Below are 17,101 nucleotides of genomic sequence, written 5' to 3' on the forward strand. Positions count from 1 at the left end.
AGTTAGCTAATCGTGAATCTGTAGTTACAATTCAACAATCATTCACTAAAAAGTTTAATGTAATCCTCCAAGCAACAGTAACATACATCAATGGCATAATCAGTTTAAAATGCTGGATCTGTGTAAAGGAAAGAGAATGGGACAACAAAGGGTGTCTGAAGAAAATGTTGAATGTGTCAAGGAGTCTTTCCCTGCATGTCCAAAGAAATTAGGAGATGAACTAGCAGTGGCAGTGATAACAGTGTGGAATGTTATAAGAAAACACTTAGCTGTGCGTCCATACAGTTTACAGCTGTTACCTAGCAATTACATTGTGCATACAAACTTTGCAATCGAAATGTCACTGCATGAAGATGACGACTTTCTTCATCATATAGTGTTTAGTGATGAGTCAACATTTCATCTTAATGAAAAAGTTAACACACATAAGAAAAATCCCCATGAACTCTTGCAATGTAAAAGGTACTCCCAAAATAAATGCTTTCTGTGCAATATTCTGATGACAAGTTTACAGGCTGTTCTTTCTGCTGAAGCAAGCATAACAAGAGTTACTTATTTGGATATGCTGTGTACATGGCTCTTTCAGTTACAAGATGGATCAGAGTACTTTATTTGGCAACAAGACTATTCACCTCCTCACTGGCGTAACTCTTTAGCGGATTGGTTGAATCATGTTTTCCCTAATCATTGGATTGGCCAGCATGGACCTGATGACAGAGCTTGTTTGCATTTGTCTCCAAGAATACCCATCTGACTCCATATGATTTTTTCCTTTGGGGTTTTGAAAAGTATCTTGAATATATGCTTTCCCTACCTACCTGATTTGAGACACAGAGTTGAAGCAGCAATGTCACTTCCATTATTCCAGATATGCTGCTTAAAATATAGGATGAATCCTCTTATTAGTTGGATGTGTGCAACATGACAAAATGTATTCATATTGAATGTTTGTAGGGAAAAACTGTAAGAATTACTCTTTCATTTTATTCGTGATTCATTAAAGTCAAAGTTACGAAATATTAAATAGGTTTAAAAAGCCAAATTTTCTTTTTCATCCTTGGTTACCTTGGTTAATAATTAATAAAAACAATACTTCTAATTTTATAAAAAAACCAGGTACAATTCATGATACTAACAATTAAACACATTTTAATAAGAATATTACAGCTAAATTAATAGCCTTAACTTATAAATATAACTACTTTATTCTGTAACCAAAAACTTTTCAAAAATATTTTCAGATTGTAATCTCTAAAACAGCATTGAATACTTCTATAGGAAGTTATTTATCCTTGATGTAGTTTTCACATCACATTACCACAAAACAAAAACAAGTAATACAATCGTATTTCAAGTTATTTTATTGCAAATGTAATGATATTGGTTCATTCAAACGGGTATTATGACAAATCATTGTACGTTAGAAAAAAAAGGAATTTATTACATTTTCTGTCAGACCAAAGTCAGAATCTTTTAACATCAATTTCACAAGTTATAACATTTCAATCAAATTCATTTATAGGTTTTAAACAGTACCAAAAACTATCATTATATTATAATTCTCTTTCAACTCTTTTATAATATTTGTAAACTAAATAAAAAATTTCAAATCGTAATTACTGTTGCTGTGAGTTAATTATTTACAACTCCATGACTAATATCACATAAACAATATTATATACTATAACTACATTGTTATATACTATAACTATTGGTATATTATAGAACAATATTATATACTACAGCTTCAAAAGTTGATAGCTACTGACTAACATTAAAAAAAAAACCTGACGGGTTTAATCTGGATCATAAATTTTAAATATATCTTATATGAAAATAATTCTAAAAACTTATAAATATTTAATCTTTATTGCTATTAAATTATATTTCTATTAACTATTAAAAACTATTCTTAATTTAGGTGATAAAAATTTAAAAATAATATATTTTTTCTTCTTATTGTATCTTAGTTCTGTAATATGAAATTAGAAATAAATGATTAGATATACAGTAAGGTAAGACTGTACATACTGCACTTACTTTTAATATAAGTAAATAAGAGTTATAGTGAATGTATAACCATGAAAAATAAGACCGGAAAAAATCTAGGGTTAAGAATTAAACATCACACTATAATTAAATAAACATAAGACCAGATAAAAAATATAACCTGTTTTGTTTCTGGATGATTTTGATGTATCAATGCTTCTCCAGATGCTAAAGTTTTATCAATCATAGGTTGGTGGCCAATTATTTCTGCTTCTAACTTTTTATGTTTCTTATGCAAAGATTGTGCTTGATGTAAATTCTGACCCAATGTTTCAGATGATGCCAATGATAAATGTTCTCTGATCCAGCCGAGTTCAGTTTCCAATTCAAAACCAAATTTATGAAACCTAAGAGATTCTTCTAATGCTTCACGTCGCTTTCTGGCTGGTTCTTGTAATGAAGCAAACCTTCAAAAATCAAGCATTATGATTATATTTATTGGAAATTATCAAGAAATGATATAATCATGTCTTTAATACACATTTAAAGACTGATTAAAAACAATAAACATTGTATATTACAAAGTAAAAAATCATGAATAAATAACCTACTTAACTATATATTCTAAAACTAGAAGAATAAGTAATGAAAATTTGATGTAACATACTTTTCTTGGCAATCTTGACTAGCCTTCAATATATTATCAGCATCAAAATGACCTTCGTGAGCCATTTCTTGTCCCAATGCAACCAAATCTCCAATTTTCTGCTTCCATTGGCTAACGTCATTTTCTAGAATCTGAAACAATCAATTATCTATACATTTATACACTACCAATAAAGATTCCAAAAGATTAAAATTCTGAAAATATGTCCCTGTATTCATTATTTTTATTCTCATAGTGAAAGGATTTTATTAATTTATTAATTACACCACATCAGGATGTTAATTATTATAATTTTTTTTTTTTAAATGTACTTATAATTGTTACTTTTTAACTGCACAAGACAGAATATAAAGACTAGTAGAAGTCTTGTTATCTTGTTATGAAGGATGACAAAACTTTCCAAGGTTAAGTAAAATTCATGCAACCTGTTATTTTTTCACATTCTACACACACCTGATTTATTTGTTGTATGTCTCCTTTACTCATCAGTCATATATTTGGGAGCAGTTACAAATTAGTCCACCAATTATTTACAATCACAAGAAAAAAAACATGAACCATCTCATACTCAAAAGTCATACATAAGTAAATTTTACAAAATAACAAGTAAAACATTTTGCATTAATATTTCATAACTGAGCTAAACTGATAATGAAATAAATTTTTAATAATTAACTAGAAGAACCAATAATAATAAGTCTATTCATTGTGAAATGGAAATTTGTTATTGAATTTGTTACAAGAGAGTAGACATAAACATCTAATAACAAAAAATAAAATTTAACAATGAAAACAAACTACCACTATATTTTAGCATTAAATATACCCCATATATCCACAACGATAATGGTATAAAATATTATAACAACAAAGACAATCATAAAGCAAAATGTCTGCAAAACTGAAATTAATCATATCAGAGACTTAAAAAATATATCTGTATCAGCCTTAAAAAAATAATTTATTGAGTAGAAAATATTTCTACTCAATAAGTAGAGCGGTTTGAAGCCGCTCAAGCCTTTATCAGATACTTATTAAGTAAAACAATGCTGTCAAGAGTTTTTCTAAACACCTCATCTTGTGGAAAGGTTATCTCTTGTGGAGTGTTCATGTTAATATATTGAGGAGTGTTTCATCACTTTAATATTTAGGTGATAATAGATGTGCCCCCTTACATGCAACAAACTTTAAGTTAAACAACAGTGACTCACACCAGAGGAGGCTACACAAAGAAATTTAATATCCAAACATGTTTTTAACATCTTCAGAAAAAAAAGGATTTGGAAGGGTTTGCTGCATACAAGTTAAGCATGAAATCACCAAATTATGTTTATTCAATAAGAAAACATAACAGATAATTTTCTCATTGTGGCCTCTACTTGTCTCAAACCAAAAGCAAGCTATGAACTTAGTTTTATGTTTATTAATCAGTAAGCTATTCACAAAAAAATATACTCCCTAACCTAGTTGTTAGGTCCCTTCAAAGACTCTTGAAGCCACTAATAAAAGAGTAATGCCAGTTGTACCACTGGCATATGAAATAATCATCATATAAGACACCTAACTTTCTAAAAAAAAGAAAAATAATATAATAAAAGAAAATCAAACCTGATGTTTTTTAAGCAGCTGCTTACAATTTCTTAAATCGGAACCAACTTGTTTCGATTGTAGGTTAGCATCCATTTCTTCTAATTTAACTTTAGCATCTTCCATGGTTCTATTATACATATGTTGAGCAGCAGCCTGTCTAAGACGTCTTCCCTTATCCAAAGATGAATTAACTAATGATTCCCACCTATCATTTAGATCATTCAACATACCACTTACTTCTGCTTTTCTATTGTTATCAGATATTAATGCCTGACCTGTCTGTAAATTAAAAAAAAAAAAATTTCAAAAAATAATTTTACAAAAAAAATAATATAAAAACAACATATTCAATAGCAACTAAACTTTAATTAATGACTTTAAAATCTTTGCAGTGGTAAATGAAAGTTTAATGATGTTTGGTTACCTATCCTCACTCTTCCTTTTCACAAATTCACACTCACTGCAAATGATGCAATGTATGAGTAGTTGTCAAAAGCTATTATTCTGTAGTTTTAAAATTATAAAACCAATATATAGGTGAATCATAAAAAGCGTTTTAATTCTAAAACTTTTAACTCATTTTTTATATAATATTAAATAATGTTGTAGTCTACAAAATATATTTTTTTATTATCCATAATGTTGTGCAGGTCATCCAATGAACTGTTGTGAATTTAAATAAAACACATTCAACTAAGAAATAGAAATATAAGACTATTGTCTTATATTGTTTCATTTCAGCAAAATAACAGATAACATGTTATTCTATAACATGTTAGTGAAAATTGTAGTTACTTATTATTCATACTAGATAACAAACTGGCTACACAATAGCACATATAAAAATTTATGAATATTTTTCATTGATTAGAAACTTTTAAAAGGGAATTATAAGAATACTTATTCTGAAATAATTTTTATCTTACACTTTTTTCAATTAAATTGTTAAGTAAATATAACGAAATAATTAGAAAAAATTATTCACTAAATTGATTTTATTAATTATATTACTTTAAGATCTAAACTAATATTATATTATTATTATTATTTGTATTTTTTAATTGAGGTAAAATAGTTTTTATTAATTAATTAAACATACATCAATAAATTTCAGCTTATTTTTCATAAATAAAAAATGCTGTGCAAATTCAAAATTTTATTTTTGGTTGTGTATAGCTAGTTTCCTCAATCATTTCTTAGAAAACTTCCAAATAGCACTCTTGTTGATTTTTTCTCCTTACATTAGTATAAATTCACATAACATAAATCCATTTTGGAGGTTTGGTTTGTATGGTATCAATAAAATATTCAACATCAAAATGCTCAGAAGTCTTATGTGATCCACAACTAAATTCAAGTAAACTTTTTCATTCCATTCTATATTAATCCAATTATCTAATATATTTCATCATCAAATAAATTGTATTCTATTTAGGGTAAAATTAATAAATTTAAGTTTTCTGAGTTCCAATCAAAAGAATTCAAACAAATCATATGACTCAATAATAACAGGAACTTTAAAATCAATATTTACAGTATCAATATGGGTATTTTTAGGATATATATATTTTTTCAGGTTCTTGATATCAATAATGAGCTCTGTTGATTCTGAGCTCAATAATCCATTCTTCCATTTCATTTTGTGTTCCCACTCCATACTTTCCTATTACTTGTTCTTCCTTCCACCAACCACAATATTCTAATCTATTATTATTATCCTATTACAATTTTAACCTTTCTATTTCATAATTTTCTCTACTTTTTCATATATTACTTCAGTTCCATCAACTTCATATTAGCAAGTATTAAAAAAGCAAATTCTTTCGGCTCAATTCTCTTGACAGCAATCATCCTATCATTAATAAAAATAGTAATTTGTACAAATTTTGCTTTTATTTTTAGAATGATTCCCACACCATTTATCCCTCCTAAATTTCATGAATAGTACAACATGAAACTAATTCTGTTCATCTAACTTTTTCCTTTTCAGCTTACTTCGTTTAATCCAATTTTACCCATTTTTCTCTATTTTCATGTAACCCATTTTTGTGTTATGATTTGTGAGCTCTGTTGATTGTGAGCGTTATGCCAGGCGTTCACTACTGGTAGAGCCTTCTAAGCTGAGCAGCTCAAAGGTTAGGAACCAGACTAACAAGTAGTCCTTTCCAGGTAAGGGTTGTAATGGATGTTGCCCTAACCTGGAATGTCAGGCTACACATCTGATATATGATATTTCATACTTCCAATTTAAAAACAGAAATGAAAATAAAGAAAATGGGTAGAACTGGATTAAGTGAAGTTGAAAAAGAAAAAGTTAGGTTAACAGAAATAGTTCCATATCGTACTATTCAAGAAACAAACAAGGCATGAATAGTGTGAGAATCATTCTAAAAAAAAGAAAGTACAAATAAATGTTATTTTATTTTTTTTGCTTGATGATATCGCCACATTAACTTGAAAAGCTTGTGCATGGAATAGGATAATTGCTTTCCGGAGAAATGAGACCAAAGAATTTGGTTATACTGCCAGAATGTTGACTTTTTATGTCACTACTTAGTGAAGTAAGTTTGTTAAATATTTTTATTAACATTTTAAAATTTTTTTAGTAGGCAATCCGGTTCAGTATCATCAAAAAAGTCTAGATTTCAAGTTAATGACTAAGCTATATTCATATATGAATTGTCTTATCTCAAGTTTTACACAACTATTTGATTACAGTAGCTAAAGATAATAGCTCATAAAATGAGAAATGTTTTGTTATATCTAGCTGCAAAATATTCAATAACATAATACTGCTATTATTTAGTACAAATACTTAACAGATAATTTCTTTAATAAAGAAATAAATACCTTATTGACATTTCTTAATTGGCCTTCATTAGCACGCAACTCTCTTTCAAATGCTTCATGCTTCTGAAGTTTACGTTCAATATTTGTAAGATCCCGATAAGATTCATCGCCAGCAGTTTTTAGTTTTTCACTCAACCAATTCTGTAAGTCCTCAACATCGGCAACAAATTCTTGAAAACTATGTGATGCAACCAATGCTTTACGGCGTTCGTTAGCTGAGGCTTTAACTGCATCACGACGAGCCAGTACTTGCTTCCGACGCTCATCAATGCTATTAAAAAAGCAATTAAAAAATAAATTATTAAATTAACAGTAAAGATAGTATCTAACTACAAGATGATAATTAAAAACTAAAATCAGATTTTTGAGCATTTCTGTAGTTGTAGAAGACATGACATTTTTGGCAGTAGAAAATATTTTTAACAAATAAAATTCTTAATTTTGATATATTGTCAGTTTTAGAAAACTGAGCAAAGCTTGTAGTACTGAGAAATGAGTAGAATGATATAAATACTACTAAGCCTGTACTCTGAAACAAACATAGAACATCCTACATGATAATCATTATCTCTCATCAACTAAGTTACACTCATTCAAAGACAGAGTTTACATTTAAATACCTCATTACTAGAAACTTATAAATATAAGTAAATAATAACAATATTCACTACCTACTTACTTTTTAGCATCGTAATGTCCAGCTTCAATTAATTTATCAGCTATCTCACTGAAAGCTTTAAGTCTATCATCTTGAACATACAAAGTATTCTCAAAATCTTCATGTCTTTTTAACAATGCCTCCACATCATCAATAGAGCCCTAAAGACAAATAACAGTATGAATTAATATAAAATAATGTTTTACTTAGAAAAGAGTCAAATTTAATGAAATCAATAGATTTTCTTCATCACATTTTACGAAAAAAAGAAAAGAAAAATAAACCACAGACAGAAGACTTTTTCTAGATTTTCTGCCAGATGGAAATTACTTTGTAAATGATTTGAATAACTGAATAGCTATTCCTACATACCACTTTTAATTTCTGCATTTTCATATTAAACTTACTACCAACCAGTACCTGTTAGATCTAATCAGATAAAAATTTACAAGGATGATTTTGTCTTCTCATTCTTTTTACCACAAAATACATGCTTAAAAAAATAAAAATAACTTACGCCAAGGTCAGTAAATTCAAGGAAAGCATCATGACTAGAAGTGGTAGTATCAATATGATCTGCTTCCTTATTCAGTAATTGCAATTCGAGACACTGCCTCAGCCAATCACCCTTCTCATTCCATCCCCTCCATATCGCCTCCTGTTCTGAGCTGAGGCGAGCTAATAATTCTTTAACATCAGTTAAGCCAGGATTACGTGATAGTAACTGACCACCCAAATCAGCCAACTCTTGGAACCTGAGACAATATATTCATTACAACTGGGTAAACAGCAATGAATAGTGGATTTTGAAAATAAAGAATTTTGACACCAATGAACATAAAATCTAGATACTGCTTTATAATAAAACTCAAAATCTTACAGAATATCTAAATTCAAATAACAGTTTCAAAAATCAACAGAGCAAAAGCTGATAATAAACAAAAGGCACATATTTCCAGTAAATATAATGTCTATAAAAAAAACTGATTTAATTGCTCGATACAAAAGCAGAATGGCAGCTGTTTCTGTTAATTCATACGTACAATATCATCTACATTTTTCCCTGAAAAAAAATTATAAGCGTTCATTTCTGTAGATTTCAGGAATTCACCCTCATTCAAGTGGTCAGAGTTATTACATAAAAGAATGAGATTTTTACATACATTAAAAACATATATATCATGAGCTAACATGATAGAGCCATTATAGAACTATAATTAGTATCCATTTGATAATTGATAACAATGAACATTATCAAATCTCATTAAAATTAAACTGGAGATCATATCAAAGAAGTGAAATAGTACACAAAATGCTAAGATATAATTTGCCATGCCATTATAATATAAAATATTATTGTCATTCAAACAAGTTTAGTTTATAGCTTTTTCCCAGAATCAGGACTTTAAGATGGGATGTTCTGCCACAATATGTAATCAGTTATATCAGTATTTTAATTATGCTGCATTTATTTAACAAATAAGATAAAAGGTTCCATAAGTTTACAACTAAAAAGGGTAATTTAGGATGAAATTAAATAATTATAAAAACCAACAATTTGCCTGAAAATTCTGTGTAGATATAAAAAAAATATAGCCAAGTGCAAGTTGATGCAAGACATCATCCGAAAACAAAGGTAGGTATTGATTGACATTTATCTAGGTAATAGTATAGGATAGGAAAATGAATTCTTACAAAAAAAATTTCAGAATTCTGACAAACTTGGTGTTAAGAAAACCACATAACATAAGCCAGTTTTTATATTTTAAAATCTAGCAACCATATAATACAGGTAGGAACATATTAACCCCATCACACAAGCTGCATATTTTCTTTTTTTTTCTTTATGAAAGCTAATAATAAAGAGAAAAATTAAATTATTTTTTACACCAAGGAAAAATATAAAACACTTTACTAAATTCTTATAAAAAAATGTTCTGTTGAACTTATGACTTGGCAAAAACATTTATTAGAAAGTAACCATTTTGATTATAGAATGATACAAAGAAAGAATATTATAAATTAAACTTTGATAATGGTGAAATTTTGAATTTATTTAATTTCTTTACAAATTATGTTTATTTACTCAATACTGTTTTGGTAACAAACTGTAATTTGTTTCAATATAATGTAATAAACTGTAAATAATTGTGATACCTATTAAAAACAGTACTACAGAAATTGAATAAAATAAAAAGAATTTTTATGTTGTACTCAATTACCCTGTTTTGATTATTCTATTAGGTGAAATACATAAGTAACTTTGCTTATAATGGAGATTAAACAAAGCAATTGACCTTACTCTTTCATCTTTTGTGTTACTATCACAATATATCTATTATTTGTATTAAGTATAAATGCAGCTTTAATATTGAAATGTATTACGGTTTTTAGTAATCTATTACACAAAAAGAAAAAAAAAGCTGTAAAAAAATTTAAAAGTTTGCTGATGATGAGAAAGATCCCAACTGAACTAAGTATGAGAATTTTTACCAAATTCTTTGTATGTAGTGAGGTATCATACAAATCAGAATTGTTTATTGCAAAAAAAAATCATAAGAAAAGAATTTACTTTTAAAATGTGATTCAAAAGAAGAATGGAAAAACTAAATGAATGGGCAAAATGAAAAATGAAGCGCTAAGAAATCTGGACAGGAGGAGCAGAAAGAATTCGATCATGAAAGGAAGAGGAGAACATTTTGGATGGAGTTTATGCTTTCCAGATCTATCTTCAGGAAAGGATCACAAAGGGAACAATGGAAAGAGTAGAGAAAGGATTGAGATATTTGCAGACATTTAGAAGGGAAGAAGTCCTAAGGAAGAAAGAAAGAAGCTCTTGACATAAAAATAAATGGTTGTGTCTTGAGTCACCAAAATAAAAATTGTTTTTTTTTTTAATAAATAAGGAGTGAACAAACACTATTATTATTAATATTATTAGTAAAATTGTTTAATCTAATTTAAATAAAATTAAAGGTAAATAATAAAATAAACAAGCATGGATATGAATGCTCAAGAGTACATGAAACAGTATATTGAAAATATCATGCCTGATGAATGTAACACGATGCTACCAGTCATGGCTGCATATGTAACACATATACAAAGACATTCCTACTCGGAAACACATCCACAAATCTATTGACAAAGCATAATAAGCATTTATACAGAACTTCTATACTAACTCATCTTGATGTGCAGTTATATCATCACCAAGTTCCTGGTGCTTCTTTAATAGGTTTTCAGCAGTAACAACATCACGAGCAGACTCATCTGCATTTAGTGCATCTTTAACACCGGATACCCAACTTAACTAAAAAAAAAAAAAAAAAAACAAGTTATAAAATACAAACTGTAAAATAGTAAAGCATAGAATAAAAAATCTGTGTAACTATGATCTTCAAACTAATTCCAGATCTTATTAGTAAAAAAACAAAGAGAAAACATTTATAGATTTTAAGAATGATGATGATTCAGTGGATAGATAAACTTTATTTAACATTTAAAAAAAATATGGAATCAATAATAAATTATTAAATTTAATTAAAGAAACATTAACAGACACCACCTCCAAAATAAAATTTATGAGAAAAATCTCATAACCATTCCAGAATAAAAACAGGATTAGCCAAGGCAATGGCCTCTATCTTTTATAATTTAATGAAACCCTTGACAAGATTATGAAAACGTGGAATAAGGAAACTACAAAGCAAAATGCCAGGTTATTTAAATTATGAAGAGAGAAGGAAAAATCTCAGTAAATTACTTAAATTTGCAGATGATCTGACCGTCTTAGTATTAACAAAAAAAATAATAAATATTTTGAAAAAATTACTGAAAATGCAGGCCTACATATCTCTTGTTGAAATGGCTCTATTAAGAAAGTTGAACAATTTTACGTATCTGAGTGAAAAAATGAGAGTTAATAAAATTGAAACTGCTTATAAACTAACATCTAATATTTACAATAAAAAGTCCCTCTCTATCAGTATTACAATTTTTTATAAGGAGATATATAAAAAACTCGAAAAATTCTTCCTGGTAGCCAGAAAAGAAGACAACTTCTTTAGTCACAACTTTATAATGAGTAATAACAGAATACTGAAAAAAATTAGCAGATTTCTGCTGGAAGAAAAACGCAAACATAAATGGGAATGAACAAATTAAGGATGACAAAGAGGTCAGAGGTGCAGAAAAAATATTTTAAACAGGGATCTCTTTAAAAGATGAATTTATAATAATGCCTTTTAACAAAAAAGAAGACAGCTGTGGAAAGAACTGGGCCGAAGAAAGGAAAAAGAGAATGAATCAAATTATGACTCAAAACATAAAAATTTTGAAACTAATAATGTTAAAGTAATTCACAGTCTTTCATTCATTCAAAGCATTATAACTAACATTAACAACAATTGTTTACATAAATTTTGTTCAGATTGGTCATTAAAAAAAAAAGTTGACAACAAAGTTGTAATAATTACCTTGAACTGATTATTTATTCTTATATTGAGGAAAAACAATTATACATGAAAAAGGTTACCTAAGATTTATTTTTTGGGGTGGGAGTAATTTATGATGAAGTTTTATTGAAAAATTTTCATTATATGTTTAAATAAACCAGTTTTAAAAATTCAAAAATATTGGAATTTTTTATTTTTTTGACTCCCCCACCTACAAAATAACTCTCCAAGAAAATCTTCTCAATTTTTCTACATTCACTATGTTGAATGGAAGAAACTAAAAAAATTCAGCAAAAAAATGTACAACCAACAAAAAGTTACCTGAGATTTCTTTTTTTGGGGAGGGGATGCAATTCCATTGTAATATTATTAATAAAAGTTTAAATAAACCAAAAAAAGTTTTGAAAGATTTAAAACTGATATTTTAAAATTTTAATTGGCTACCCTAAATACTGTCCCCAAAGTATTATTTTTATTTTTTTTTTTGTTACTTACACTACTAATACTATTACCGCCTAAGAAGACATTTAAAAAACTGGTTAAAAGATATGCAATAAATAGAAAATAGCTTTTTCAATTAATGAGGAAAGGTAAATTTTGAGAAAAATTTTTTTAAAAATAGATAAGCATGCACACATGTACTGAGCTCAATACAAAGAGGTAATATATTTACAAAATTTTGAGAAAATTGACCCCCAAAAAACCCCCCACTCCTGGAGAAACTGACCCATGAAATTTTACTAAAAATTTCCCCACATACAAAATTTCATCAAAATTGGTTTATCCAGTCAAAAGTTATTAAGCTTCAATCAAACACACTTACACACCTACCTACACATGAACATTACTCCCTCTTTTGTTTGTTTTTTGGGGTTCCTGGGTCATAAAACATCAAAAAATACAACAAAAAAACTCATACCCCATTACATTTTTCAGCTTAATTCTACAGTTATGACTGCAGGAAAGTAAAAGTAAAATTAGTCTTATATGTTATTTTATATAATAGAGTGTGTATATATTATATGCATTATATATCCTGGAATTAGTTTGTTGTTATTTACTTTAAAATTATATGCTACATATTTTTAAATGTTATCAAAAAATAGTTTCTAAAATTCATTTGCTAAAACTGTTTAGAATATAAAATTACATTTTTTAATAACAGATAAAAGAAATGCAGCATCAGCTGCATATACATGGATATGGTTGCATTTAGGATACGGTTCCCTACCCTATATTTATCCAAGACAAATTGATTCCTAACTGACTATGGAAGAAAACTGAAGTGAAAGTATAAATTTTGCTGTTTATAGAATAAATCATTAGTAATTAATAATAATTTAAACTCATGGTAATTGTAAAAGTTCATAAGTTAAAAATTTTAAATTATAAGTATTTCAATAACCAATAAATAATTAACTTACTTTAATTTGCACAACTGTCAATTATTATAATTACTCCTTTTCATGTATTAACATGGAACATTTATCCCCTGATCAAAAACTTCTTAGCAAGTAAACTGACACAGTCTGCACTGTAATACACAACTCACTCATTTACCATACAATACAATTCAATTTTTAACAAATAAGCATCTTACATCTATCTAAAAGGACTGCATCTTACCAAATTTTTTGAACTATTCATGAATATCTGTTGGCCAACAGCATTCTCAAGACGTGATCTACGTTCAACAGCTTTAGCCTATTTAAAAAAAAAAAATAATTTTAAAAACTTAATTACTAATACGAGGCATATTCATAGAGTAAGGGCCATTTGGTCATTAAAAATATTAACTCATGAGAAAAAGGTTTAATTTACATTTTTAGTTTACTACATATTTACTTCAATTTTCCACATAATCACCATTCAGTTGTAAGCACTTTTCATAATGCTGCATCAGTTTCTTTAACCCCTCTGCATAGAAGTTCACTGCCTGGGAATTGAACTAGTTGACGGCAGTCTTGAGTTCCTCATCATTTTCCACCAAACCACTTTTTCAAATGCAAGAAGAGGGAGTAGTCGCTACGTGCACGGTCAGGACAATATGGAGGGTGGAAAAAGTTCGCAATTAAAATCTTGGATGTTCTTCTCGGTTAAGGCAGCGGTGTGAGGACGCATGTTGTCATGAAGGAGGATTACGCTGGATGACAGTTTCCCGCATCGTTGATTTTGGATCGCACATCTCAGCTTGGTGAGATTTTGCAGTACACATCAGCTGTAATTGTCAATCCAAGTTCCATGAAATCAACCAAAATGACGCCCTATTAGACCCAAAAAACCATAGCCAGCACTTTTTGACTCAAGTATGGAGATTGCTTAATATTTTTGGTTTTGGGGAACTTGAATGATGCCACTTCATTGACTGCTATCTCGATTCTGTATTGGTGTAGGATATCCATATCTTGTTGCCCGTAACAATGTGGGAAAACAAATCATCTCCATCTTGTCGATAGCGGTATGAAAACGCTCATCCACTGCACATTCATTGCTCTTTGTGTTGGTCAGTAAACATTTTCAGTACTACCTAGCACACAATTTGTGATATCCGAGCTTTTCTGTGACAATCATGAAGATAGAGGTACACTCAATATGTGGAAATTCATCAGCCAGAGCACGAACTGGTTCACTTGTTCAACAATTCTGTCGGTCTAAATACTGGGCCTACCACTCCGCTTTTTGTCAAGCACATTTGTGTGGCCATTTTTAAAGTCTTGACACCATTGTCTGACCTTTCTTTCATTCCTTCATTTACTGTAGATCCATAGGCACAACTCCCGATGAATTTAAACATCCCAAACCCATAAGAAAATACATCCGGCTAGTGACGATCCAGTCGCCATACCCCCCTCCATTCCTTACCCTGTTGGGCTTTAACAGGAGGATGAATTTAAACAGCCATATTATATTATTTATTTTTTATTTATATACATTATTATTTAATTGTTCATTCAACTGAAGAGAAGCCTCAAAAATTAATGAGCCACTTAAAGGTAGGCTTTGACTACAGTGCTGTGCGAACCAAATGTACACCCTTGTCAAGTTCAGCATTTTCTGCTATTTTCATTATCTTTCTGGTTGTTACATCACCATCAGCAACTTCCATTTTACTCATAAATTCTTCTATTTTATCAGCATTTGTTTTTAAATATTGTTTACTGATGTACGAGGGATTCTGAACTCCTGTGATAGTTTAACGGCATTTTCACTCTTAACCAGACGTTGAAAAATCTCAAACTTTTTTGTCAATTCTAAATTATAACTTCCACATTTACTAGCCTTTTTGCTCCATAAGTACAACACTAGTACGAACAACTGACTCACCCGACGCAAAGTTCACTACTGTAATGAATTTCAGAAACAGAAAGGAAATGTCATAATACAATATTTTTGATAAAGTACTATACTGTGTAAGAAATATGTAAACACTGATTAGATAATAGTGCCCAAATGAAAATGTTTATATAATGAAAGATACGTAAAGTAGTTTTATAAGCTCTTTTCTCATGTGATTACTGTAATTTATACAAAACGTACAGTACACTCATATAAAAACTTTGGTCGCAATTTAGTGAATTTTTATTCTGTAGGCCTAAATAGATAGAGTACTTTTTATTAGTAATTAAAAATTTAATTTACTTTTGTATATCAGTATCATACCTCTAAAATAAAAATCACAAATTTGCCAGGGGGTGATGAATTATTGAATGAGAGAAAATAATTGGTGACGAATTATCGGGATCCTACTGCATGTAAATATATATATATATATTTAATATAAATAAATAAATAATATAAATAAATATAAATAATATAAATAAATATATATATATATATATTAAACTGTTTATAATAATGATGGTAGTTACTTTTCAGTGATTTTTTTTTAATGAAAAAGGTGCAAAATATGGAGTTAAAATAAATCATAAGATGTACAATGGAAATGAATTCAGTTGCAATTTGGCACTGGATAAATTTACTTACAACTTGACACTAAGAAAAAAATAATTTAAAATAAATATATGATTTCTTGAAATAGAAATCTGCTGCACTGCCTACGGCCTAAAAGTCCTTGACATTCGTAAAACTTATTAAGCTAACAGAACTCCTAGACAAATACACATTCTGCAGGAAATATGTAGGTAACAATTGAAAAGTATCAACTGATATGTACCATAAACCGCAATTAAACACATATGACAATCAGGGCAGTAAAAACATTAAAATATGTTATTCAAAATATTTGTATTGTATAATTTTTGTGTATTTTGAAAATGGGACAATAATATTTATTTTTAACACATTTTACATAAATAACTGTAATAAAATAAAACCAATTCCAATATTTAATATCTATCCAGTAAAGGAATTGCAAAATAAAACAAAATATTCCACAATCCCGATCATATACACATCAGAATAATTTATATTTAGATCAGTTTTTTAATAAAACAAGGATCATTAATGACCCAAGTTCCCAACAATTTGTTAAATACATTATAATAAGATCACAAAACTAAATTAAACATTTAACATTCAATTTGTAATTTGAGTGATGTACCTTAACTTTTTCCCACAGTTCTTGTATTTCCTTCTGTCTAGCATTAACATTTGCTTTTTCATTCGGATATGATGCTTTAACACTACAACAGATAGAAATACAAAATTATTAAAGATATACAAAACAGAAATTAGCAGTAGATACATGCAAGTTTTACCGTACTAGTTAGATAACTCAAGTTTCAATGATATTAAATATAGTACTTGAAAATTAATGGAAAAAGTGCCAGATTAGATATTTCACAATTACTGATAACAATCAAGTTATCTCATCGCATGAGGCGAGACCACATTCTGTGATGTTGTTCGACAATGTTATTAAGGAAGTTC

General features: G+C 28.6%; 1 protein-coding gene across 4 annotated transcripts in view; it reads right to left on the minus strand.

Annotated features, from left to right (window-relative positions):
- Positions 1-17,101, minus strand: part of kst (spectrin beta chain, non-erythrocytic 5 kst) — a 307,475-nt gene that overhangs the window by 74,199 nt on the left and 216,175 nt on the right. For all 4 annotated transcript variants that reach the window (XM_075371630.1, XM_075371631.1, XM_075371632.1 and 1 more), the window contains exons 22-30: positions 16,773-16,854; positions 13,838-13,915; positions 10,940-11,067; positions 8,272-8,509; positions 7,776-7,915; positions 7,097-7,367; positions 4,265-4,525; positions 2,657-2,787; positions 2,171-2,456 (exon numbers count right to left, since the gene is read on the minus strand). In XM_075371630.1, coding sequence (XP_075227745.1) covers positions 2,171-2,456; positions 2,657-2,787; positions 4,265-4,525; positions 7,097-7,367; positions 7,776-7,915; positions 8,272-8,509; positions 10,940-11,067; positions 13,838-13,915; positions 16,773-16,854 — 1,615 coding nt within the window. The remainder of the gene's footprint in view (positions 1-2,170; positions 2,457-2,656; positions 2,788-4,264; positions 4,526-7,096; positions 7,368-7,775; positions 7,916-8,271; positions 8,510-10,939; positions 11,068-13,837; positions 13,916-16,772; positions 16,855-17,101) is intronic.

This window comes from Lycorma delicatula, chromosome 7 (genome assembly GCF_047948215.1).
Source record: "Lycorma delicatula isolate Av1 chromosome 7, ASM4794821v1, whole genome shotgun sequence".
Taxonomy (NCBI): Eukaryota; Metazoa; Arthropoda; class Insecta; order Hemiptera; family Fulgoridae; genus Lycorma; species Lycorma delicatula.